Source organism: Salmo salar, chromosome ssa20, assembly GCF_905237065.1.
Source record: "Salmo salar chromosome ssa20, Ssal_v3.1, whole genome shotgun sequence".
Taxonomy (NCBI): domain Eukaryota; kingdom Metazoa; phylum Chordata; class Actinopteri; order Salmoniformes; family Salmonidae; genus Salmo; species Salmo salar.
In genome coordinates this window covers 52,007,404-52,034,564 of record NC_059461.1, presented here as the reverse complement: position 1 = coordinate 52,034,564, position 27,161 = coordinate 52,007,404, and the positions used below count along the sequence as shown (strand labels likewise).

Here is a 27,161-nt window from a genome sequence, read left to right as displayed (position 1 = left end):
GAGGCATCCAGGCTGCCCCCCCCCAATCCCCTTCACTTGCCTTCTACAACTTGGGTTGGAGGGGCGCATGGGCAGTGGGCTGGAATGGTCCCGCTACACTCCTCCGGGGGCGGCTCCTCAGGCCTTCATTAGGGGTATTGAACGCTGTGGGTGCATTTGGGCTGGCCAATAACAGCAGCCGTAGCAGCACTCTGGGCACTAAGGTAATAAAGAGACGCAGCAACGTTCCCAGATAGAGACAGACGTAGTGGACTTTGGGGAGCGTGACAGCGTGAGGAATTAATTATTTGTATAACATTGTTACGCGTTTAAAGAGGAGACTTCCCCATGTTCTGTCGGATAGAACATTTTTAGAAAGTGCCGCAGCTGTCCCCGGCATTAGCATAGTTTTGAAGCAGGGAGGGAGGCACCTCGCGACTCAGTCCCCCTGCTCTGCCCTCCTGTCATTTCAATAGCATAGCCAGTCCTAGGAGAACACTATACAGTCCCTCATATCCACACTGACCAAAAGTGCACTCAGAGGAGGGGGGGGGGGACAATTAAAATACCAACGAAACAGACATCTAGGACTATTAATCTATTGGGGAAACCAATGGGTTGTAACTAGAGGTCGACCGATTAATCGGTATGGCCGATTAATTAGGGCCGATTTCAAGTTTTCATAACAATCGGAAATCGCTATTTTTGGACGCCGACTTGGCCGTTTTTTTTTTTTTTTAGACCTTTATTTAACTAGGCAAGTCAGTTAAGAACACATTCTTATTTTCAATGACGGCCTAGGAACGGTGGGTTAACTGCCTTGTTCAGGGGCAGAACGACAGATTTTTACCTTGTCAGCTCAGGGATTCAATCTTGCAACCTTACGGTTAACTAGTCCAGCGCTCTAACCACCTGCTTTACATTGCACTCCACGAGGTTACGCGAATGCAGTAAGAAGCTAAGGTAAGTTGCTAGCTAGCATAACAATTATTATAAAAAAAAAAAAACAATCATAATCACTAGTTAAACTAGTAATATCATCAACCATGTGTAGTTATCTAGCCTGTCCCGCGTTGCATATAATCGCTTAGGTACACGTTGCTCCAACCATAAACATCAATGCCTTTCTTAAAATCAATACACAAGTATATATTTTTAAACCTGCATATTTAGTTAATATTGCCTGCTAACATGAATTTATTTTAACTAGGGAAAAGGTGTCACTTCTCTTGCAAACAGAGTCAGTGTATATGCAGCAGTTTGGGCCACCTGGCTCGTTGCGAACTGTGAAGACTATTTCTTCCTAACAAAGACAGCCGACTTCGCCAAAACGGGGATGATTTAACAAAAGCGCATTTGCGAAAAAAAGCACAATCGTTGCATGACTGTACCTAACCATAAACATCAATGCCTTTTTTAAAATCAATACACAGAACTATATATTTTTAAACCTGCATATTTAGCTAAAAGAAATCCAGGTTAGTAGGCAATATTAACCAGGTGAAATTGTGTCATTTTGCATTCATTGCACGCAGTCAGGGTATATGCAACAGTTTGGGCCGCCTGGCTCGTTGCGAACTAATTTGCCAGAATTTTACGTAATTATGACATAACACTGAAGGTTGTGCAATGTAACAGGAATAACGTTTTGTTTTCGAGATGATAGTTTCCGGATTCCACCATATTAATGACCTAAGGCTTGTATTTGTGTGTTATTATATTATAATTAAGTCTATGATTTGATAGAGCAGTCTGACTGAGCGGTGGTAGGCAGCAGCAGGCTCGTAAGCATTCATTCAAAATAGCACTTTAGTGCGTTTTGCCAGCAGCTCTTCGCAATGCTTCATGCATTGCGCTGTTTATGACTTCAAGCCTGTCAACTCCCGAGATTAGGCTGGTGTAACCCATGTGAAATGGCTAGCTAGTTAGCCTCTTGAGGATACCCTAGGATAGGGGGCGCCACAGCGCATTTTGAAAAAAAATCGTTCCCATTTTCAACGGCCTACTAATCAAACTCAGAAGATAGGGCATGCATATACTTATTATATATGGATAGAAAACACTCTAAAGTTTCTAAAACTGTTTGAATGGTGTCTGTGAGTATAACAGAACTCATTTGGCAGGCAAAACCCTGAGACATTTTCTGACAGGAAGTGGATACCTGATGTGTTGTATTGAGTTCTAACCTATCCCATTGAAAAACACAGGGGTTTAGGAATATTTTGGCACTTCCTATTGCTTCCACTAGATGTCGCCAGTCCTTTCACAGTGGTTTGAGCCTTATAGAGTCAAAACTCAGTGAATGACAGGAGTTTGAAATTGGTCACAGGGGATGGGCCATCACCATTATGACGCCGGCGGCCATGTCTGCCCCCACCTTTGGAAACGGTTTTAAAGGCAATGAAATCATCCCCCTCGAATCTTATTGGCTCTCTTGGTGTTAGTGGCCCTGAACATTTATTTTATACAACGTTTGACATGTTTGAACGAACCTACATGCGCGAGGATTGCTTTCAGTATGAAGTGCAGAGCTGCGTTTGGAGAGAGCCATAGGACGCGCTACCAACATCAGGCTAATGGAACGTGAAGTATGGACTTTTTGACCGAAAATACATCTGTTGTGGACCTGGGATGCTTTCTGATGAAGACAACTAAAGGTAGGCGATTATTGACAATATTATTGAAGATGAGATGGTTCATACTGTTGCATCCAAGATGGCGCCGAGCACTGTATATTAGCTGATTTTCTGAGTATCGCATCTCCTTTTATCGCAAAGTGTGATTACCCAGTAAAGTTAATTTAAAATCTGGTATGACGGGTGTTCTCAAGAGATATTCATCTATAAATGTTAGATTGACAATATACATTTAAAAAATCGTTATAGTATAGCAATTTATTGAAACGTAGCATTGTTTACCGGGACGCTTTTGAGGGGAAATTAGGTAGTCAACGTCAGACAGAGATGTAAAATGCTGTTTTTATATATAAATATGACCTTTATTGAACAAAAGAATGCATGCATTGTATAACATGATGTCCTAGGGGTGCCATCTGATGAAGTTTGTAAAAGGTTAGTGCTACATTTAGCTGTTTATTGATAATATGTGATGGAAGTGGTTGGTCGGAAAATGGCTATGAAGCTGCTTTTTACGATGGACTCATCTAATATAATCTAATGATTTGCTTTTCCTGTAAAACCTTTTTGAAATCGGACGACGTGGGTCGATTCAGGAGAGGTGTATCTATAAAAAAAAAAAAAAAATATTTTTTAATTTTGTAAAAAATTATGCTAATTTTTTAATGCTAATTGGCGATATGATTTTTCGCTGGATTTTGATCCCGCTAACGGGATCAGATGCTCAAGAGGTTAGCGGGGTGCGCGCTAATAGCGTTTCAAACGTCACTCGCTCTGAGACTTGGAGTAGTTGTTTCCCTTGCTCTGCATGGGTAACGCTGCGTCGAGGGTGGCTGTTGTCGATGTGTTCCTGGTTCGAGCCCAGGTAGGAGCGAGGAGAGGGACGGAAGCTATACTGTTACAGTGGCAATACTAAAGTGCCTATAAGAACATCCAATAGTCAAAAGGTATATGAAATACAAAATTGTATAGAGAGAAATGGTCCTATAATAACTACAACCTAAAACATCTTACCTGGGAATATTGAAGACTCATGTTAAAAGGAACCACCAGCTTTCATATGTTCTGAGCAAGGAACTTAAACGTTAGCTTTTTTACATGGCACATACTGCACTTTTACTTTCTTCTCCAACACTTTGTTTTCGCATTATTTAAACCAAATTGAACATGTTCATTATTTATTTGAGGCTAAATAGATGTATTATATTAAGTTAAAATAAGTGTTCATTCAGTTTTGTATTTGTCATTATTACAAATAAAAAAATAAAAATATTAAATAAACAATCGGCATCGGCTTTTTTGGGTCCTCCAATAAATCGGTATCGGCGTTAAAAATCTGAAATCGGTCGACCTCTAGTTGTAACACTTAAAAATGTAAAAATGGAAAGAAACAATGTAATTTCCACTTTCCAGTGTGTCAGTCTTATCATGAGGCCCTTTCCACCAGGTTGTCAGCCTGTTGGGGGGGGGGTAACATGGTGGTAGTCACACACAAAGGGGGATGGTTGGCATTGCCTGTGTGTTGGGTGTGGGACCCCTGCAAGGCATGGCATTTCTCACTGGGTTGATCGATCATACAACCCCCTTCCTGCCCACAATCCAAGGCTGACAGCAGAACATGCAAGTTGGGGGGGGGGGGGCTCATCTGAACCACTGTCAATGAATGGGTGGAGGGTGTTGTGAACATGGTATGGATAAGAATGGGGATTAGATTGGTGGAGGTCAAGCAAACACAGCCCACAAGCTCGCTCATTTTGTATTGACAAATCTAAGGGAACTGTAAACAGGGTTAAGACTTCAAGTTAACCACCAACAGCTGTCTGAACCTTGTTATTCCATGTTTATGTAGCCTTTACCTTTACTTCAGCTATAAAACACAACTGATGTAATGTGAGATCCTTTTACAGCCCAGGAGCAGATGTTGGGGAACGCAGGTGTGCCAAAAGCCTCAGACACCAAAATAAAAACACTGATCTCAAAGCTAACTCAACTTTGAGAAAAGAAAACCTCTTCAAAACACCTTGTGGATTAGACTGAATACCACAGGTAGCGTCAGTCATTGGGGAAACAACTCACCATTGTCAAACTGATCTGGAATCTGAAAGAGAAGACAGGAGGAAAGTGAGAAACGGTCCACTTCTCTCACACACACACACTTGCGTGATTGCCAGGTCAGTGTCAATCAGATGGTACTGTTGACAGAAAAACTCGACATGAATTACAATATATGGCAAATGCACAAGGTAAATAACATAACATTTTGTGGTTGTGTTGATGTTCAAATGTCAGTGTCAGCCAATTCAGCGGGGTCCAAACAGCCACAACACCTCAAATACTAGTGAATATTCCTTTATTGAAGTTGATAGCCATCCAGGCTAGTTAGCATTTAAATCTCTACTATGCATCTAAACCAGCAAAAATGGTCAGGGGGTCAGAAAATAATACATTTGTACACTGCAAGCCCAAAAAGAGAGATTTGTATTTGTAAATAACAATCATTTCATACCTTGATTACATTGAGACACGATCACCTCTTTTTTTTGTGGGGATACTTGGGAACAGTTTTCCTAAAATAAACTAGTTTTTAGTTGAATTCCTGCTGATTTGACAGACCCCAAATCACTGGTGGACCGGTTTTGGCCCAGGGGCAGACCCCTGATCTAAACTGAACAGAAAATCTGTACCAATGCTTCACAAAGTCTTCTTAACAGTTCTTAGGCAGGGACTAAGGTACCAAAATAAAAAATAAATAAAAGAGACAGCCATTTTCTCATTGAGAGCACAGACACCAAGACCGTCCAAACCACTCACGCTCTACTCTCCGCCTGGACAGACCAGCATCTGTGTGTAGTGTGAAATAATATCCAGTATATTGAACCGGGGTACTGCTGCATGTCTCTGTGCAGTCATGCCTATGTGTAGCCCTCCCCCTGGCCCCTCCCTCATGGTGACACTTTCAGCAGCGCTCCACTCAAGCCCACCAATTACCAGACAAATTAAATCTCCCAGCTGATGAATATTCAGCTGCATCTGCCACCTGGGGGTCTGCCTGCCTGCCCGGCGAGCGAGAACCAGCCGGGGGCCACCACATGCTGCACGCTGGGGCCACCACATGGGAACAGAGGTTGCGGGCTGGAGCTGTTTTATCCCCCTTCTCAACACCCCTTCCTCCTTAACAAGGCTGCTCTGAGGGGGTTGCAGTAGTTGGAGAAAGACACAACTACACCCCCTGCTGCCTGTGCCTGGTTATAAGGAGTTTCCATTACATAAGACATCATTTGATCACTGACACTGTACATGATTTAGATAAGCAGTTATCTATAGTGACTTATTCCCCAATTATATTCGATTCATTTTATAATGTCCCAGGTAAACCTGTATATTAGGGCCAAGGTACGGCGATGGGCCAATGGGGAAAAAAGGTAAACACAGCCATGATGACTCAGCCTAGTGTGCCCTCTTGTGGCTGTGTAAGGAGAATGAGATTGGGAAAACATCCTTTTCACTTGCCCTAAAGAGGTCAACACAGTCTACGCAAACGGTGTCGACAGAGGTCCATTTGTGTTGCATTCCAAAAATTCAGCTGCACAAAATGTACGTAGAACTATGTAGAGAGCCATGCAAACGAACCTCTGTTGGCTCTGTTTGTGTAGAGCCCAAGAGATTCTTTGCTGGCAGCCAACCTTGGAATTTAAAGCCCTCAGACGAGACATCTCAGTCAGAGATAAGCTTAGGAAAGACAGGCAAATGACTGAGTCGTATCAACTCCTATGTCGGTGATGTCTAGTAGATAGTGTCCAGCATCTCCACCTTCCTTTCCAAAACCAATAGTGTAACATACGCTAAAGCTAGTCAGGGTTGGAGTCAGTTCAGGACATAATTTGTTTATGAATTTCAACTAATCAATGAATCTCATTGCCATGCTTTGTCCCCGATTTTATAATTAGCCTAATTAAATGGAACTAACCATGAATATTATGCACTCTCAAAAAGCTACCAGTTGAAGTCAGAAGTATACATAAACTGAGTTTAAATGTATTTGGCTAAGGTGTTTCACAATTCCTGACATTCAATCCCAGTAAAAATTCCCTGTTTTAGGTCAGTTAGGATCACCACTTTATTTTAAGAATGTGAGATGTCAGAATAATTGTAGAGAGAATTATTTATTTCAGCTTTTATTTCTTTCATCACATTCCCAATGGGTCAGAAGTTTACATACACTCAATTAGTATTTGGTAGCATTGCCTTTAAATTGTTTAATTTGGGTCAAACGTGTCGGGTAGCCTTCCACAGTAAGTTCGGTGATTTTTGGCCCATTCCTCCTGACAGAGCTGGTGTAACTGAGTCAGGTTGTAGGCCTCCTTGCTTGCACACACTTTTTCAGTTCTGCCCACAAACTTTCTATAGGATTGAGGTCAGGGCTTTGTGATGGCCACTCCAATACCTTGACTTTGTTGTCCTTTAGCCATTTTGCCACAACTTTGGAAGTATGCTTGGGGTCATTGTCCATTTGGAAGACCCATTTCGACCAAGCTTTATCTTCCTGACTGATGTCTTGAGATGTTGCTTCAATATATCCACATAATTTCCCTCCTCATGATGCCATCTATTTTTTGACATGCTGCAGGAGGGACTGGTGCAAAGCACCTCCACAACATGATGCTGCCACCCCCATGCTTCACGGTTGGAATGGTGTTCTTCAGCTTGCAAGCCTCCCGCTTTTTCCTCCAAACATAACGATGGTCATTATGTTTCATCAGACCAGAGGACATTTCTCCAAAAAGGACGATCTTTGTCCCCATGTGCAGTTGCAAACCGTAGTCTGGCTTTTTTAAATGGCGGTTTGGACCAGTGGTTTCTTGCTTGCTGAGCGGCCTTTCAGGCTATGTCGATTAAGGACTCGTTTTACTGTGGATATAGATCCTTTTGTACCGGTTTCCTCCAGCATCTTCACAAGGTCCTTTGCTGTTGTTCTGGGATTGATTTGCACTTTTCGCACCAAAGTACATTCATCTCTAGGAGAGAGAACGGGTCTCCTTCCTGAGTGGTACGACGGCTGCGTGGTCCCATGGTGTTTATACTTGGGTACTATTGTTTGTACAGATGAACACGGTACCTTCAGGCGTTTGGAAATTGGATGAACCAGACTTGGAGGTCTACGATTTTTTTCTCCTGAGGCCTTAGCGGATTTCTTTTGATTTTCTCATGATGTCAAGCAACGAGGCACTGAGTTTGAAGGTAGGCCTTGAAATACATCCACAGATACACCTCCAAATGACTCAAAGCTTCTAAAGCCATGACATTTTCTGGAATTTTCCAAGCTGTTTAAAAACGCAGTCAACTTAGTGTACGTAAACTTTTGACCCACTGGAATTGTGATACAGGGAATTAAGTGAAATAATCTGTCTAAACAATTGTTGGAAAATGTACTTGTGTCATGCACAAAGTAGATGTCCTAACCGACTTGCCAAAACTACAGCTTGTTCACAAGGAATTTGTAGAGTGGTTGGAAAACATGTTTTAATGACTCCAACCTAAGTATGTAAACTTCCAACTTCAACTGTAAATATGGAACTATAAAAACAAGCAGAATGTTGCTAGAACATAAATATTCCTTGCCTCTGCTCTGACTAGAGCATGTCTGGCCCATTAAAGCATCTCTCAAGAACCACTTCTAGCACAGAGCAGTGATTTAACTCAGAAAATACTTTTGTTTGCCAAATTAGACTTTCAGAGGAGGTTGACATTGTACGAGGTGTGCGAGTGCTCATTTAGGGGCAATTCACACCTCATTACAACACTGGGCCAGAGGCCCGGGAGACCAGGGGCAGGCCATGTTCCCGAAACAGCAACAGGATGGCCATGGGAACTCAAACATCAGGAAGTGGCCACTTATTACTCAGATATGAAAATAGTTCAAATCAAATGTTATTGGTCACATGCGCCGAATACAACAGGTGAAGACCTTACAAGCCCTTAAGCAACAATGCAGTTCAAGAAAAACTACTAGAGTGTACAATATGGATATATGAGAGCATCGATCCTCACAGCAACAAACTGGTAAGGAGCATTATACGAGATGGTGCTTGAGCTAGTGAAAGGAATGAGAATTGGTTGTCACCAATGTTCCCTCTAAACTGTTGCAGCTCCCCAGGACTGCCTGCGCAGAGAAGCACGAGATTGAACTTCACTCATTGTCATATATGGATCTGTGCCATTCTCTTTGTTTACAGCATGAGCGGTCGTGAGTAGATGCGCTTGTTTTGACATCAAAGCGAAAGCTGCATTTTGTCAAGTGCGCACATTTGTTCATATTGTTTGCTAGTTAGTGAGTTAATAGCCAAGTTATAGATAATTGGTAGTCAGCAATGGGGAAGCGATAGCTTCCTACAAGAGCGCAAAACCTGTGCATTTCTAGAGATCTTTGAAAAGGGAGTCAGGTAAAGAGATTGTATTTTGAGACAGGCTTGAATAAGGTAGCATCATTTCTGGGATTCTCTAATAAATGGTATAGGAATAATAATGCATTTTATTTTGTTGTGGTTTCGTGAATCAAACAACAACATGAAGGACAAGTGGATAAACGGGTTAATGTTAAGCCCTGCATGTTTTTCCCCCCCCAAAAGTCTCATGGAATATAGGCCTACATTGAACACCACTCATTTGCAGCTACTGTAGGCTGAATGACAGAACAGCTATTTCCATGTTAAAAAGTTATTGAATGCATTTTCCCCATAGTTTTCTTTTTTAATGGTAGGCCACTCCGGTAGTCCTACATTATGATCAAATAGGGGTGGCAGGTAGCCTAGTGGTTAGAGCGTTGGGCCAGTAACCGAAAGGTTGCTGGATAGAATCCCCAACCTGACAAGGTAAAAATCTGTCGTTCTGCCCCTGAACAAGGCAGTTAAACCCACTGTTCCCCGGTAGGCCGTCATTGCACACAGAATTTTCACAACATTCAAGTTTGCACTCAGCAGACCTGAAAATTGCTCAATGCAGGGAAAAAATGCATCCGTTTTGGAAATTCAGCAGAACCCCTAGAGCAGGGGTCACCAACCTTTCGAGTCAAGATCACTTTTGTAGTCAAAAAGCAAGCAGAGATCTATCACTCAGAATTTGTTTTAACTTAAAAAGAACATTAACCTACTAAAAACAGTTATTTAGGAATGGAGGTTTGTGCAGTAGGCGTAATATATTATTCACAGCATATTGGCTATATGCCTGGCCTACCAATATTGTTCTTCTCAGACCACATATTTCAAAACTCGAGCTTTGATAACAAAATAGATCAGTTGCGAGGCACTTGCGAGGCACAGCTGAGCATACATTGAAAAGTTGTTTTTTCATTTTACAGGACTGATGGTACCTGCATCTGATGATCAAGGTGCTTTCAAGACAACTGGGAACTCTGGAGAAAGACAAAAAAACGAGGTCAAATCATGATGTCAGTGACGTTCAGTCACAGTCCCTGCTCTCTTCTTCCATCTTTGAGACTGACCAGATGGAGGGGACAGTCGTCCACCTGATGGCCAAACTCCGAGTCGCACTGCATCTTCCTCATGCACAAATTAATGTTGTTCCTATGACCTGAGAAAGTGAAATATTCCTCGATATTAAAATAGACACGACGAGCTGCTAATAATAAAAACGCAGGGCTATCGATACACTTGGCTACTCACTCATTGTATCTGCAGAAGCAAATGGAAGTTGGGAGAAGCGCTTTTAAGCTTTGTAATAGTGTTTAACAAAAACAGTGTTGATACTTAAGACATGAACTCACTCTTTGCTGTTTTTGACAGTCTCTCTCTGGTCATGGTTTTAAAAGTTATGAAATCTCACTTAGCCAAGTATGCTGTGGCCGAGGAAGCTGTAGGAACGGTGATTTGAGCTATCCGATTTGTTGGTTCAAAATGGGAACACTTTGCCTACAGGGCTTCTGAATCAAGTGCACCTACCGCCAACAGCGCAATAGGAATAATACATTTAAAAAAATTAGCACAAGCCTTTCTCGTGAGCTTTTCTACAGAAATGTTTGGCGATCGACTAGGAATGCCTTGATGATCGACCAGTCGATCGCAATCAACCAGTTGGTGACCACTGCCCTAGAGCGACAAAATTCTCTCATATTACAAGATAATACTTTTAATCGATTGCAAAACAGGGGAAAATGGGAGCCAAACAGAACCCAATCCAAAGGCTACTTGACATATGATAAGGCTGTAGAATTACTGTTGTCACTCAGTACAAAATTGAGTGCCTCCTTATTTTATCCCCCCAGAGACTCAGTGTAGATGACTAGTCATGCTTTCACTGGCATGTTCAGCCTTAGAACCTTGAGGCAACTGCATTAATGCAAAGCCAAAAATATGCTGTCCAAGATTAACCTTGAAATGTTACTGCATTAATCTACCCTTGCACTCTTCCATCAGACAGGTGTACAAGACATTAGGCTCCTCTGCTTCCAGAGAAAGCCATAGAGATGAGAACAGGACCCAGCTCCTTTTCTCAGTGACACACAAAGACATCCAACACAGCTCCTCCAGTCTGAGGGGGACAAGGGTGGGATCCAGGACCCAGAAGCCTGGCACACTTCACTCACAGCAGCCTGACAAGTGTGCCCACAAGAGCCCTTTGACGTGGGTGATAGGTGAGAAAAGCGTACTCTTAAGTGCCCACCTACCCAAAGTTCCAAAGCCAGAGCTCTAACCCCTGGAAGTGGGACACAATTCACAGCAGCCTAACACGTGTGCCTTTTGAAGTGGGAACAAGCTTAAACTGTAAAGTGAACAACAGGGCATGAGAGGTGAAATAAGTGTGCTCTTTGAAGTGCCCCAAACCTTTTACCACTGACACAGGCCACAATCTCCTGAGAAGTGTACCCTTTGGTGGCTTGGTCTCACTTAAGGCAGGACATGATGGGCAACACGTCATGAGGAAGTGTGCCAGAGGTGTAGAACCGCAGACCAGGATTTCATCAGACCAAACATTTGTGCCAAACAGGACCAAATCGACCACTTAACCTAAGACTTGGTTTTAGAGCTACTGATGTCCCTCAGTACAAGAATGAACACCTAATTTCATCCCCACAGAAACTCATAAGTGTAGATGACTAGTCGTGTTTTCAGTAGCATGTTCAGCCTTAAAACCTCTGGCTACTGATGAATGCAAAGCCCAAATATGCTGCTGTACAAGACAGCCCTTGGATGTAACTGCATTAATCTACTTTAGTACTCTTCCATTGGACATGTGGGCCAGGCGTTCACGTTAGGCTCTTCTGGTTCCGGAGAGGAATCAAGAGATGACAACAGGATCCAACTCCTTCTCTCACTGACACAAAGGGTTCTAATTGACACAGCTCCTCCAGTCTAAGGGGACAAGTGTTGGATCCAGCACCAAGAGGTCTGGTACACTCCACTCACAGCCTGACAAGTGTGCCCTTTGAAGTAAGAGAAGTGTGCTCTTTCAAGTGCCCACCTTCCCAATCCCACACCTCGAACCCGTGGCAGAAGGCGACACATCACATAAGGCCCACATCCCTCAAATCACAGCAGCCTGAGAAATGTGCCCTTTGAAGTGGCCACAGGTTAACTATAAAACACCAAATGAGGGTCTTTGGTGATGAAGTGAGCCCTAAGAAATGTCAAAGTTCAAACCCACAGCTCTAATCCCTGGCACATATCACAGTTACCTGAGACATGTGCCCTGTGGAGGACGTTGCCCACCATCCTGTTCTCATTCCACACATCCTGCCCAAGCTAATGCCTCTGAAAAAAAAATGAACATTAGTGATTACAAGAGTCATCTCCGCCAACTACAGCATGTTCATCTTGAGGCATGCTCCTTCAGTGGCTTTTGATTTATATTTTATCCTCTGATTGTGTGTACCTTACAGTAAAATGGTGATAAATTGCTGTTAGCACAAGGAACCTTAATATTAGGCAAGTAGCTGGTCACCTCATGTACTATGATAAGGTTTTCATTCAAAAAGTGTTGAGTAAATGGACATCAATTCAGTCAGGGATCGAGAATTCAAATCATAAAAGCAGAGCCTTGGAAAGGTGTTGCAGACTTTAGGCTCCTCTGGTTCCAGAGAGGAAGCAATAGAGGATGAGAACAGGATCCTTGGACTTCTCTCACAGTGACACCCAAAGACCTCAAATTAAAAACACAGCTCCTCCAGTCTGCAGGGACAAGTATGGGATCCGGGCACTAAGAGGCCCGGCACACTCCACTCACAGAAGCCTGACAAGTGTGCTTTTCAAAATGCCCACCTTCCTAACCCCACACCTTTAACACACTATTTACAGTAGACTGACAACAGTGCCCTTTAAAGTGGACAACAGGACCACACCTGAAAGGTGAAAGAAGTGTGCTCTTTGAAGTAGCCACCTTCCCAGACTCACACCGCTAGTCCCTGATGGTTTCCCACAAGGCACATACACACCGCAAGCGCTAGCTTGAACCAATTGACGAGCTACATGGGATCTACCTGAGAAGTGTGATAAGTCTGTCATTTTACGTCACCACCTTCCATTATGCACACTTTAAAACCCACTGGCACAAGCCAGTGTTTGCTTGAAGTTTGACAGAACTTCGTCTGGAAATCTTTTACCTCTGCTTTTCAACAATTGGTCCTATAAGGCAATAAACCATATGTTCTGCATCTAAAACATGTTAATGAAAACATACCGTGTTTCCTTGTTCATCCACTGAATTGCTACCTGTAGATAGGGAGGAAAAACACATTACTCATGATAGTATTATAGATCTATGTGTTTGAAACATGAGTATTTATTGCATTGCATGCATCAGATGCCATGTGTCACAAATCAAATTACTTCTGAAAAGCATATGGCACCGCACAATGTGTCATGCGTTTCAGAAAAGAGACAGACATCGTGAAACATTCAACCATTGCTTTTGACAAGTATGGTCATGTCTTCTACAATTCCCCCATCCATTACTGTCAGCCCTGTTAGGCTGACAGTAATGACAGAAAGTACAATAACACTGGAATATGCCAAGGAATTTAAATCTTTGATTCATAAACAGCTATTGAACAGTAACTTGATCAGAAAAGTCAGACATGCTTTAAAAATTTTTTTTTTAAAACACATGAGAAAGACGAGTGCAAAGAAAATGCTGATCAAAATTCTACACCATTTAGATGAGATGAAAGGCGAGTAATATACAAAATGCCCATTCACCTAAAGCTCAAAACAAGTTATCAGGAATGCCCTCCTAAAAGGAAATATTCCACAAAGCAAGGAGAGGGTGTCCCAAATCACTCCACTATCTTCAGTATGACCTTCACTAGTGCTGCTGGTTACGGGTCAGCCCTTGACATGCTGCTGCTCTGACAGAGTGGAGGGGACCAAAGAGGGAAAAGGCGGACTCACCGAATACGTACACCATGCCGACGGCACCCCCTATCCCCATCAGGCCTGCTAAACGCATCACCATCTTCTTGGCATAGGCTGTGTTCTCCTTCTGTTTCTTGTCCTCTCCCTGGTCCTGCTTCTGCTCCGAGTCCCCATCCCCCTCTGGAGGGGGCTGTCCCTGTCAGTGCAAACAACCAGGTCAGATTCCTTTATATTTCCTAACACAAGCCAGCTAGACATTATATCGGAAATAGATAGCTACAATACAGAATAGCTTGGAAAATAAGGAACTTTTCTAATTTAAAGGGAAATGAGATTATGAATCAAACTAACTCAGTGACGTAAGACATTGGTCATAGGTTCGAAAGATTTAGAGATTCAATTTAAAGCAAAATAACCTGCACTGTTATTAAACTGTGACAATAAGATTAATCAGTGTGCGTGCAGGAAATGCATTGGGGGCGTGCGTGCAGGAAATGCATTGGGGGCGTGGAGGGTATACCTGACCTTCAAAAATCAAATCAAAAAGTCAAAAAACCTTGGCAGATACCATATATCTAATGTAATGTTAGACTTGTACAGAAGCCTTGATGTGAGAAAAATAAATAGATGGTGGCTGAACATGGGAGTATAACCGCATAGCTAGCTGGATATCTAGGTAAAGCTAGTTAGCTAACGTTACTTGGCTAGGTGATGAATCCACTTGGTAGCTAGCTGGCTAATATCATGCTATAAGGCTAGCTTATCTCCTGGAATATGCCTGGATGTGTGACATGTGAAAGTAAGCTGGTGATTAGCTAACGTTAACTAACTAGCTAGGTAACACTAACTCACTGGCAATTGAAAACAAAGATATGTAGCTAGCTAACTAGCTAGCTAATTATTACAGCTAGTAGCAAAGGCAATGTTGGTAGGCTAGCTAGCTGACTGGATACAGCCAGTTGGATGACAGGGTCCGTGTTATCTGGGATCCTTGGGACGTCACTACCTCATTGAAGGTGAAATGTAAATGGTTTCGCTAAGTGTTAGGGTATGGGTTAAGGTTAGGTTTTAGGCTCAAGGATCCCGAATTGGAATGACATGGATGGCAGGATAGCCTAGCTCAACATGTTAAATCGGCGAATGTATTGGTTCAGCAAATAATGGGGTGTAAATGGAAAATAATTATTGTGAGAGACCCGGAGGTTCAACAAACTGCAAATGACAACTCATGAAAACTAAACCAGCTAATTGATAAAGTGTCTCTTTGGCTTTTCTGTAGCATTGCTTGTTAAAATTATGTATATCTAGCTAACGTTACCGAACCAAGCATGGAGGAATGTCAGCTAGCTAGCTTGACTCACCTGACTCTTCTGTTGCTGCTGAAGCCTCTCTTGCAAGATTGCTTGAGCGAGTCCACCTGTAGCACTGCCATCTCCTGTTGGCGGCTTCTCCGTGGAAAGTGCCCGAATCAAGTCCACCCCCGTGGAGTTGGAACCCCCTCTCCCTCCGTTCCTGAGCCTGAGGAGGCCCCTGCTCGCCCGGACACACATGGGGAACATCGACGTTGCCGACATCTTGAATGGGACAGAGCCGGTGAACATAGCGCGAGTGAAAAGGACAAACGCGCCTGATTGGCTTATGTTACTCTGAGCGACAGCCATAAAGTGCAATAAAACTCGTTAAAGGTCATGTGGAACAAAATAGGGCGGTATTTACAGCCTTTTCTCCAATCGAAACAAAGATTTCGTTGACCTTCGAATACAACCCAAAATGTCCATCATTACTGATGGCAGTGCCCAAAGTCTGTTAAAAATACATCCCTGCCCTGTAGGCTTTTACAGAACGCTAGTTTATATACTGTAATACAACAGTGTATTTTATATGCCTGTACCACTCTTATTCCCTTCGACCAGTGTAAGTTATAAGACATGGCTTAGTTTGCACTGATTTGTCTTTCAAATGTTAAACTTTTAGGCCCCTGTTATAAATTGTGTTTTCGTAGAGCATAGCAACGATCATTGCCATAGTTCCTTATTTTCAAGTTGCTTCTATTTTGCTTTTCTATATCTAATATTCATGACCACTAGAGGGCAGCCATAACAACACAGTTGCATCTGCTTCAGGTTATGTGTGTTGCACCCACAGATATAGAACGCTTCTATTTCTATGGTTGCACCGACGGACCAGGGATGATTTGCAACTGTTGTACCTGTGCACCACTCTATTTGTGGACATTATTTTAAGGGATCAGTTGATCAAATTGTTCCTATACATCAACAAGTTTCAACTAACAGTGCATTATGCATAAAAACAATGAAGAAAACAAATTAAGCCACAAATATATAATTTATTGTCTTCATTAAACAACAAATGTTAATCAAAAAGTGTTTAACACAAGAAAAAATTACATGTTGACCAACCGTGGTAACCAAAACAATCAGTTCTTCACAAATGTTACAGATAAAATGACACCCTAAATTCACCTTGCAAGTTCAAAGCATCAAGCAAACATTCACCTACCCCACATGGGTAAATCAACTGTTGTTTTTGTCACATGTTCGATACCCAGGCCATTCAAAGGTAGCACGGTTGCTATCTGTGTTCAGCTATTACATTAGAATGGTACCCAGACTAATTCAAAGGGTGCCTTTCAGCGGGCCACATTCTATGCACTGTTGGAACAGGCTACCGCATAACTATTGCATAGCTGTTCTCACAAGGATCAATTACCATCTCTGAACAAAACAAAAGGAAATTAAGATAGTGTCCAAACTCATTGATTCTCTTATTCTGTATTTTGTGTATGGCTTTAGCAACAAGAATTCCCCTCCTCGGCGGCAGCCTCATCTTTCCCCCCGGGCCAAAGGGGTGCACTGTTTATCTTGTTGCCCACTTTAGCAGCCTCACTCTGAACACCATCACTTCCAACACGCTTCTGTATTTCAGAGGCCATGGTTAAAAATGATTTCTCTACATTATCAGCATTCTTCGCACTGGTCTCCAGGAATGGAATCTTTAGGGATGAAGCAAATTCCTGAAGCATTCGTACCAAGAAAAAGAGAGCGCAGAATTTTGACATTTATCACAACACACTGGAACAAAAGCACAATACCGTGTGATTAGCATGTCTATGATTGACAGTAATTTGTAGTTAATGAGGAATCTATTCTGCATTGGTGACACAAGCATTTTATGAATGAGAACAGACACTTACTTGACCAGTGGCAGAGTCCACTACCTTTTTAGAGACCAAGTCACACTTGTTTCCCACAAGCAACTTGGAGACATTTTCACACGCATAGCGGTCAATCTCCTCCAACCACTGCTTCACGTTGTTAAAGGACTCCTGGCAAAATGGTTGAAATCTTGTACATATAGTTTTATCTCTAACTCTGGTACATTGCGATGCAATAGATGGTCAATCTAGCGACAAAGTGTTCAAATACATTGTATTACCTGATCAGTGACATCATACACAATGATGATCCCATGTGCTCCTCTGTAGTAGCTGGATGTGATGGTCCGGAACCTCTCTTGTCCGGCTGTGTCCCACTAGGAGAGATAGATCAAACAGTTTGAATTTACAAACAATCCTTACCACATCCCCATCACCAAAATGTACAACTGGGGCTATGGAGAGTTTGTCTTGTAAATATGTACTTACAATTTGTAGTTTGACAGTCTTCTGTTCCATTTCAATGGTTCTGATCTTAAAGTCGACCCCAATTGTGCTGATGTAGCTCTCTGTGTAGGTGTCATCCTGAGTAGAGACCACCGAGCAGTTGTATTATTTACAATGGGAGAATGGGCTGAATAAACCTTCAAACAGTGGTTAATTACTGGGTTGGATGACATTTTGCAGTGTCCTTTCCACAAAGGAAATGGCCTTCGCTTTCTGTTTACACTAGACTCATTGCTATATGGAACAACACCAAAGATTGTGTGTATTCTATTTTAACACAATGCCTACCGCAAACCGCAAGAGCAGGCAAGACTTGCCGACACCAGAGTCTCCTATAAGAAGCAGCTTGAATAGGTAGTCACTGAGGAAGACATTACATTATTATTTAGGATTAAAAAAAATAAACACACCATTGATAAACCTAACATGCACTATGGTTATTGCATACAAAGCAACAAAAGAAAAACCATTGGCCTAAAACTGGGAAAATGTGTCCCAAGTTCAGAGCATTTTATTCTCCCACAAACGTAAAGGGGCCTTTAACTGTAGCTACAATGTTATCCAAGACAATAGCCTACCTAAACATGACACCACATCCTGCTTCGACAACCGTACAAATAATGCTAAAATACCATTGTCACTCACAACTCATAACTACTTACTATTCAGGATTCATGGCCAGATATCTGGATCCAGAGGGCAGAACGTAAAAGAAAAGGAATACAACTGTGAACAGAACGTGTGTTATCTTTGGCTTTTCACAGATGCATTGTGTTTCCGTCCTTCAGAGGGCAAACAGCACCAGCACCTTGTATGATGAGCCGGGAGTCCTATCATTTATTAAAGCCTAAGATCATGTTTCAATGTGGTCAGTACCTGAGTCTTAAAGCTGTAGCCTGGTTAAGCTTCAGAAATGACTGCTAACAGATACCATACATTCATGTGCCACCTCCAGGAACAAATAAGTTAAAAACAGGTTGTTTTATTCTCAAGATTTGGTTGAAGGAGTCACACATTACATGTTACAGTACAGTAGTCGAGTATGTTTTAAAAATCATTCAGTCTGGAAAAACCAAAAGTTAATTGAAGTTCAGTGAAAAAGGTTACTTTTTCATAAAAACACATTTCTTCAGCATTGACAAAATATAACTCAAAACTTTTCTAAAAAGTTTGACACTCATAATTTAAACTCAATACAAAATGAAAATACATTAAATTGAAGTGCAAATGCTACAAATATGGCCAGTTTCTATTTAGTCGTCTTGTAGTAGTAGTGGGATTTATTGCCCGTTTGAAAACCAAACCACCTAACTTTTGGATTGTAATGACAGAGGTTGGCAGATCAAAACTCACTCATACTTTCCACATGTACGTGCTGCTTTTTTTATTAGTCATCTAATTAATTTGACCCAAATTAATCTATAAATGTGGCTGGTTATGCTTGGAATGTGTGTGGATGACCGGTCATTGCATACTTGTTAGAGGAAGCCTGCAAATGAGGCTATGTAAAACAAAATAGGAGCAGATCAACGGTTCGCGTACACTCGAAAAGCGTTTTTAGAGTATTGCACAAGTTTTTCTCTGACAAACATACTTGCAATGTCCAGTCTTGTTTCATTCAGTAAAAAAAAAAAAAAAAAAAAAAAGATTGACCATAATTCTGGAACCATGACACGTGGATGCATTGCTCTTTATCATCAAAAGTAACAATAAACCAGTCACTGGTTAGAAAGCTCATCTCCAGTATATAAAGATATTCATAATTTTATTTGGGCTTCCTGCTATTCAGTACTCTCTATACTAGTGGCAGCATACTCATTCTCAAGGTGAATCAGCAAATAGTATTAATGACATGATCTCAGTCCACGGGCAAGCACTTCACAGGTAGGGTCCGTGTGTGTGTTGTGTTCTGTAGGTGAACTGGGAGTTAAGGCGGTGGGTGGCCGTTGACCTTGTCCCGCAGGAGAGCCAGGGCATTGGTGGAGAAGTCTCGCAGGACGCTAACAGTCTCTCGCTGCATCTGCAGGGAATCGCGTACAAACTCCTGCTGCGACTCCACCAGCTGCTGCACGGACTGGGCCAGGGCCCCCAGAGACCCCGACACGGCCCCTAGCAGGGCAGTAGTGGCCTGCTGCTCCTTGAGACTGAGGGAGGCACTGTGGGCTAGCTGCTTCCGGATTGCCCCCTGCCCCATGACTGACCCTGTAGAGGTGGAAGAGGAGAGAGGAGCAGGGAGAAAGGAAGAGGAGGGAGCTGGGTGGGAGGACGAGGAGGTAGCCATGGAGGAAGACACAGCGGTGGAAGAGGCAGCGAATCTGGAGTAGGTGCGACGAGGCTCAGCAGGGGGGCGGAAGGAGCCCATGTGCCGCGGCTCCTCTTCTAGGTCCTCAAATCCCAGACTGTCGTCTATGGGCAATACACAAACACGATGTGAATACACACACAATTCATAGATGCACAAGTACACGGAAACCTAGGTGCAACAACTTTTACCAACAACAAAGTGAGAGAGAAAGAGTTACCTTCATCGACTGGTTTCATGAATGAAAAATCATGAGACGACAGAGAAGGATCCCCTAAAAGGACAATAAAAAAATTGGAGAAAGAAGATAATAATAATCAATACAACATGTGAATAGAGTGTGTTGAATGCATGAGTGTTGGGGAGAAAGAGCTCATGAGAAACATTGTTCTGAATACAGGAAAGACTCACGGCCAAATGGCATCTGAGAGAACATGCCAATATCTTTATCCGGAGTTGAGAAAGGAGACATAGACGAGCCCATCACGTGAGGGCTGGTGACAGGCATAGCCATGTGATGAAGACCAGCCATACCATTAGAGGTGCCAGAGGAGCGAGTCGACATCTCTGACATGTCACCAAAGTCATTCTCCTCAGGTTCATCATTCATACTGCCCATGGTGGCCTTGTTCGGAGGGGACATGGATAGTATCTCGTGCACCATTTTCTCCACCGGCGACAGGTTCTGGGAGATACGGACACCGTTAGGCCCTCGCATGGCCACCATCCTACGCTTGGCATCACACTTTAGGTCCGCCCACTTCTTGACGATCTCCATGACCTCCCGTTGGCACTCGCTAATTTTGTTGATGCGAATCGCGATGTCCGCCCATGTTCGCTTCCTCAGGTCTGACGAGGCGCCTTGGTTGAACTTGCCTGTGGTGGGTGACAAAGGCAGATAACAGCACACCAAGGAATAAAAGGCATGCAGAGAACAAGAGAAACAAATGCAAAGCAAACATATGTCTATTTTGAGTGCTTCATGCTGATCATGACCAAAGGCTTCACACATTACCATGCATAAACTTCGTAAATGTATCAAATTCATGTCATTTGTGCCCACAGTACAGACTGAGTGGAGGTACTTACTTACGAGGATGTGCCTGTTTCTTTTGACTTCAGTCAGCAGCAGATGGACTTCATCGAAGGTGAAGCGTGACTTCCTTTTCTTCATGGGCAAGTTGCCCCCAAGTTCCTCTATTTCGCTATAGGTGAATTTAAAATTCATGTTGCACTCCTAACAGCCCTTGGCCTGTCCTGTTTACACACCCAAGAGATAACCACCTATACCTGAGAGGGCACCACCCCTGGCACTGCCAGCCTGCAGGAGAGAACAAAATGTAAAACACACCACTGATAGGAATCCCTGTGTAAAACAAATATATTATTGTTATAAGAGACTATGTAGCTCAGTTCGTAGAGCATGGTGCTTGCAACGCCAGGGTAGTGGGTTTGATTACCGGGAAAATGCCTGCGTACAAATGTATGCACACGTCTAAGTTGCTATGGATAAAAGCGTCTGCTAAATGGCATATATTATTTATAATTATGCATATATTATAGAATAAAGAAAAGAGTGCATTGAATTTATAAAATGTTTGGGTAAGATTTTGTTCTGTGGGAAAATAATATGCCGTAATCAATGGGTAGACCAGGGATCCATCCATCCCTAAGTGTGCCTAAAACATGACTTCTGTAATGCATCAACTTCTTTATTAAAAAATTGTAGGCTAGGCATACATTCCAGTAGTCAGGACACCATTACTATTGCCAATAATACCTGACAATTGACATAATAGTTAGTTGTAAAAAATAAAACTCTGCATGGGAATTAAATGTGGGTACGTCTTTAAATTAACCATTCGTATAATTAGCAGCTTCAATCTTACACTCTCTTGCTAGGCCAATGAGCATTATGCTTCCTGGTTCTTTGTTGAGCCCCCCTTGTGTACTCTACGCTGAATGTAGCCAACTACACTATTTTGCGGTACTTCGAAGGCCAGTGTTTTCAACCACGGTAAACGCACATCCTGCCATGCAACGAAGGGGACAAAATACCAATTTGAAAACGAACAGAGTTCTTTACAAATTTGTTGTGGATAAATTGATAAGCCAATAGCGAGCTTTTCCTACGCATTCTGCCTAGCTAGCTACCATTTTGAAGGAACGTTAGCTAATGTCGGTCGCTAGCGAGCTAACGCTAGCTAGCTAACGTAGGTCGTCCGCGTTTTTTGCAGATTGTTTATAGATATAGAAACTTTAACTAGCTTAGTAATTAATCACATTGACAAAAGAGTTAGCAACAACAAATGTGAAGTTGTGATTCATTGGATATAGCAGGAATTACCAATAGAGTGACGAATGTTTTTTTTTCTCCTCTTGCAGTGCAGCTTCATAAACTTCGCACAGACGACGAGAAGAACGCTGAGTTGCGCAGACTCTGATCGCGCATTTTCCATGACCTACAGGCGGCCACGAGCGCAACATTACGAAATCTTACCAGAATAGGAATTTGGTATGATGCCAGGAATGGCCACATTACAGTTCAACGTGCATCAATCACTGCTACTATTGTTACATAATAACGTACAGTCATTGATTTAACGAGTACACACCCTGTGGTGACATTCCTCAACCAAATCATGTTGCTACTAAAACATATGACGGCCTTAAATACTAGGCTACCGAATTGTAAGAATATAGCTTACACGAGCAGAAATCGGTCGCTAATCAATCTAAAACAAAGTAGGCTCAATGTCAATAATCCTACCTTTTCTTGGCTACAAGAGACATGCCACGTTACTTTTGTAGTGACATTGACAACATATATAAATAAGTAAGTTAAACGACCACGAAGGGACTCGAACCCTCAATCTTCTGATTCGAAGTCAGACGCCTTATCCATTAGGCCACGCGGTCTACGAAAAAGACCACAATCACTTGCAATTTAAGGCTAGCTATGGAGCAAAACCTACCAATATTAGCATAAAGAATCATGCATATTTTAAATGTGACATTAATTTAATAATTTATATACAGAATTACAATATCTGTCCATATGTATCTTGTATACAAAATTATATTAATTATTCAGTTTGAAGTTTGCAAATTAACACCACAACATCAGAGGGATATAATAAGGGGAGGATGTGGGTCTAGCCTACTAGATGTTATGACAATTAGGAAATTGTGTAATGGAAACCAAGTTTGACAACAGCTATATTGAAATGCTAGTATAGTCTTAACGAAAACTCAAACATGTCAATTGCTAGATACATTTAGATGTAAGTCCAGTTCACAATATCAACACAACCTACATGGGAGAATGCAGTCTGCCATTATTAAGCAACTGTTGAGTTAAATAAATAAAAACTGAAAACTGAGCTATAAAGTGCATAAAAAAAAAACTATTGTCATCATTGACAGATAAACTTCATTAAAGTGTTAAAAGCAAAGCAGACAGAGAATGTTGATTTCTTCCCAATTTCTTTAATCTGCCTGGTGACCACAAATATGTAAACATTTCATGGTATGGTCTACACCTGTTGTATTCAGCGCATGTGAAGATAACATTTGATTTGATTTCAACAAGCATAGGAACCCAATTACACTGATGCTTCCTGCTGCATCGAAAGGGGACTATGGAGCCAGATTCCTGCCAAAAGGTTGAATGTACACTACCATTCGAAAGTTTGGGGTCACTTAGAAATGTCCTTGTTTTTGAAAGAAAAGCACATTTTTTGTCCATTTAAAATAACATCAAATTGATCAGAAATACAGTGTAGACATTGTTAATGTTGTAAATGACTATTGTAGCTGGAAACGGCTGATTTGAAAATATTTTTTGGTTTGTTGAATATCTACATAGGTGTACAGAGACCCATTATCAGCAACCATCACTCCTGTGTTCCAAAGGCACGTTGTGATAGCTAATCCAAGTTTATCATCTTAAAAGGCTAATTGATCATTAGAAAACTATTTTGCAATTATGTTAGCACAGCTGAAAACTGTTGTTCTGATTAAAGAAGCAATAAAACTGTCTGCCTTTAGACTAGTTGATTATCTGGAGCATCAGTATTTGTGGGTTGGATTACAGGCTCAAAATGTCCAGAAACAAAGACTTTCTTCTGAAACTCGTCAGTCTATTCTTGTTCTGTAGATTGCTTAGGGCTATCAAGATAAAGGTAAACTGTGTAGGCAAGGAGATTGAATCTAAAACAAGTGTACTTATCTTGGTGTGTCTCTAGATCAATCCCTTTCTGGAGACCCGATTGCTGCCAAAATTCTTTCTAAAATGGCAAACAAATGTATATTTTTTATATCGTAACACTAGATATTTTAACATCAAAGTGAAGAAAATGCTTGTCTCAACCTTGATTCCATGTCATTTTGATTATGTTTACTTTGCTTGGTATAGTGTGCTATCAAAAAAGCTGAAAAGGAGAATGCAGGTCATGCAAAATAATGTTATCAGGTATATGCTGAATGTCCCCCCAGGACCACATAGGGGTTTCTGGAGTTCCGGGAGGTGGGCTCGTTGCCTTTGGAGTCCAGAGTGGACCAACTTAAACTTAATCATATGTTTGACATCTTAAATGATCGTGCCCCAGGTTATATGAAAAACCACATTGATATGGTCTATAACCAACACAGTTACAATACTAGAGCTAATGTTATGTCTTGTAAAATCAGTACTGCGTAAGAGTAAACAGTACTGCGAGGAGCAAATTTTTCTATCCAGGCATTTGTCTATGGAATAGCTTCCCCCTGGAGATCAAGCAAAGAAAAAGTAGAAATTGCTTTAAAAAGCAGGCAAAGGTTTTAATTTGTTCAAGGTTGTCTTAAGTAAAAGAAACCACTCCACTTCCCCTTGTGACCCCTACTGCTGGTCAGGTGTATGGATTTGAAGGATCGGTATGATGTGCAATGGATAAATTGTTTTAATGCAAAATAAATATGGTTGATTTTTAAGGTAAGGGGAAAAGTGCAGTGAATAGGGCCATTTTTTAGGATGTCAAAATAAATGAATGTATTTATGGTTGTTTGTAATTTTGTCTTGCCTTTTAATCATTATATGTGCTATTGTTTTTACCATCGAGGACCACTTTGGAAACAAGTGTTTTAATTCATACTTTCAAGTGATATCCTTTGTGTCCACATCGTACATTTTGTTGTATATGTCTGTTACCCAAAGTAAATTAAATTCAATACCAGTAGATGACGTAGAATAGGCTTGGGCTTCCAGGAAATGACTTGTGTGAGAATGATAGACACAGAAGAGCCTTGTCTAGAATAACCACCTGAGCTGCAAAATAGAAAGTAAATGTGATTTAGGCCTATTCCGCTATCTAAATATGCCATGTTGTGTGTTATTTAATGGCCATATAATTGCATAATTTATTTTTATAGCTGTGTCGGGCTATTGTGGTGGTCATGTAACCTAATGAATCAAACTTTTTCCAGTATTTGGGAGCACTGACTGTAGGTCTTATATTAGGCTGTTGTATTAGTGAATTCACTCTGTATTTAGGCTTGTTATAGCCATTTGCATTGCACAACCCCATCACGCAGAGGCTATATCCATATCAATAAATGAGAAAACGAAATATTGATTAAGTCTTGGCTATAACCTGTCCTGATTGAAATAGCCAAGGGGTCCCAAATGGTCAAGACTATCTAAAGCCTATTCTTATTGACAGATCTGTTTTCCCTATCAGCCACTGCATGTGCTCCTTCAACTATTTTAAAATGTATTTAGAGGCCTGCGAGCTAGGGTTTCTTTTTATTAAGGGGAGCCCTATACTAAAAACAGTTATAAAATGCAAGTTTTTATTTTAATTGAATTTAATCTTTATTTAACTAGGCAAGTCAGTTAAGAACAAATTCTTATTTACAATGACGGCCTACCAAAAGGCCTCCTGCAGAGGCGGGGCTGAGATAAACAATTTTTTATTAAATAAACATTTTGGACAAAACACACATCATGACAAGAGAGACACAGCAACACTACATAAAGAGACCTACAGTAAGACAACATAGCATGGCAGCTACACATGACAACACAGCATAGTAGCAATACAACATGACAACAACATGGTAGCAACACAACATGGCAGCAGCACAAAACATGGTAGCAGCACAAAACATGGTATTAACACTATTGGACAAAAACAACAGCACAAAGGGCAAGAAGGTAGACAACAATACATCACGCGAAGCAGCCACGACTGTCAGTAAGAGTGTCCATGATTGAGTCTTTGAATGAAGAGATTGAGATAAAACTGTCCAGTTTGAATGATTTTTGCAGCTCGTTCCGGTCACTAGCTGCAGCGAACTGAAAATAGGAGCGACCCAGGGATGTGTGTGCTTTGGAGACCTTTACCAGAATGTGACTGGCAGAACGGGTGTTGTATGTGGAGGATGAGGGCTGCAGTAGGTATCTCAGATAGGGGGGAGTGAGGCCTGAGAGGGTTTTATAAATAAGCATCAACCAGTGGGTCTTGCGACAAGTATACAGAGATGACCAGTTTACAGAGGAGTATAGAGTGCAGTGATGTGTCCTATAAGGAGCATTGGTGGCAAATCTGACGGCCTATTGATAAAGAACATTTAGCCTGCTAGAGAGCACCCTATCTATTAATGACATCTCCATAATCTAGCATGGGTAGGATGGTCATCTGAATCAGAGTTAGTTTGGTAACCAAGTCTAGATTTAACCTTAGCCTGCAGCTTTGATATGTGCTGAGAGAATGACACTGTACAGTCTAGCCATACTCCCAAGTACTTGTATGAGGTGACTACATCAAGCTCTAAACCCTTAGAGGTAGTAACCACACTTGTGGGGAGAGGGGCATTCTTCTTTCTGAATCACATTACCTTTGTTCAGAACAAGGTTAAGGGTAGAGAACGCTTGTTGGACACTGAGATAGCTTTGTTGTAGAGCATTTAACCCAAAATCCGGGGGGCAGCAAAGTATAAGACTGTATCATCTGCATATAAATGGATGAGAGAGCTTCCTACTGCCTAAGCAATGTTGTTGATGTAAATTGAGAAGAGCGTGGGGACTAGGATCAAGCCTTGGGGTACTCCCTTGGTGACAGGCAGTGGCTGAGACAACAGATGTTCTGATTTTATACACTGCACTCTTTGAGAGAGGTTGTTAGAAAACCAGGCCAAAGACCCCTCAGAGACACCAATAC

The 27,161-nt window shown here is 41.7% G+C and overlaps 3 protein-coding genes, 1 long non-coding RNA gene and 1 other non-coding gene across 5 annotated transcripts in view; 1 reads left to right on the top strand and 4 right to left on the bottom strand.

Annotated features, from left to right (window-relative positions):
* LOC106580763 (mitochondrial import inner membrane translocase subunit TIM50) overlaps window positions 1–15,633 on the bottom strand; it is a 30,314-nt gene extending 14,681 nt beyond the window's left edge. The window contains exons 1-4 of the mRNA XM_014162148.2: window positions 15,340–15,633; window positions 14,015–14,174; window positions 13,305–13,336; window positions 4,692–4,713 (exon numbers count right to left, since the gene is read on the bottom strand). Of these exons, the coding sequence (XP_014017623.2) occupies window positions 4,692–4,713; window positions 13,305–13,336; window positions 14,015–14,174; window positions 15,340–15,579 (454 nt within the window). The 5' untranslated portion in view covers window positions 15,580–15,633. The remainder of the gene's footprint in view (window positions 1–4,691; window positions 4,714–13,304; window positions 13,337–14,014; window positions 14,175–15,339) is intronic.
* A 672-nt stretch (window positions 15,634–16,305) lies between these two features.
* LOC106580762 (ras-related protein Rab-1A) lies at window positions 16,306–18,463 on the bottom strand. The gene is made up of 6 exons (XM_014162147.2): window positions 18,323–18,463; window positions 17,949–18,021; window positions 17,643–17,738; window positions 17,435–17,530; window positions 17,193–17,324; window positions 16,306–17,012 (listed from the first exon to the last, which is right to left on the bottom strand). Exons 1-6 carry the CDS (start codon window positions 18,334–18,336, stop codon window positions 16,788–16,790), a joined length of 636 nt encoding a protein of 211 aa, XP_014017622.1. The 5' UTR covers window positions 18,337–18,463; the 3' UTR covers window positions 16,306–16,787.
* Window positions 18,464–18,622: 159 nt separating this feature from the next.
* Window positions 18,623–22,567, bottom strand: LOC106580761 (uncharacterized). The gene is made up of 5 exons (XM_014162146.2): window positions 22,310–22,567; window positions 21,052–21,283; window positions 20,374–20,838; window positions 20,183–20,236; window positions 18,623–20,066 (listed from the first exon to the last, which is right to left on the bottom strand). Exons 2-5 carry the CDS (start codon window positions 21,188–21,190, stop codon window positions 19,588–19,590), a joined length of 1,137 nt encoding a protein of 378 aa, XP_014017621.1. The 5' UTR covers window positions 21,191–21,283; window positions 22,310–22,567; the 3' UTR covers window positions 18,623–19,587.
* Window positions 21,888–25,574, top strand: LOC123729269 (uncharacterized). The gene is made up of 2 exons (XR_006760964.1): window positions 21,888–21,979; window positions 22,348–25,574. It is a non-coding gene; the product is annotated as an uncharacterized lncRNA (long non-coding RNA).
* trnar-ucg (transfer RNA arginine (anticodon UCG)) lies at window positions 22,809–22,881 on the bottom strand. The gene has a single exon. It is a non-coding gene; the product is annotated as a tRNA-Arg (tRNA).
* Window positions 25,575–27,161: the final 1,587 nt, after the last annotated feature.

What these genes read in the sequence shown, in the direction of transcription:
- LOC106580761 (XM_014162146.2), bottom strand. Translation starts at nt 21,190, where the DNA reads ATGAATTTTAAATTCACCTATAGCGAAATAGAGGAACTTGGGGGCAAC. An exon ending in AAACAGGCACATCCTCGTAA is followed by an intron (nt 20,839 to 21,051) that starts GTAAGTACCTCC and finishes CACCCACCACAG; the next exon opens with GCAAGTTCAACCAAGGCGCC. An exon ending in CTCTCAGATGCCATTTGGCC is followed by an intron (nt 20,237 to 20,373) that starts GTGAGTCTTTCC and finishes TTGTCCTTTTAG; the next exon opens with GGGATCCTTCTCTGTCGTCT.
- LOC106580762 (XM_014162147.2), bottom strand. An exon ending in GCCTGCTCTTGCGGTTTGCG is followed by an intron (nt 17,739 to 17,948) that starts GTAGGCATTGTG and finishes GTCTCTACTCAG; the next exon opens with GATGACACCTACACAGAGAG. An exon ending in AGACTGTCAAACTACAAATT is followed by an intron (nt 17,531 to 17,642) that starts GTAAGTACATAT and finishes TATCTCTCCTAG; the next exon opens with TGGGACACAGCCGGACAAGA.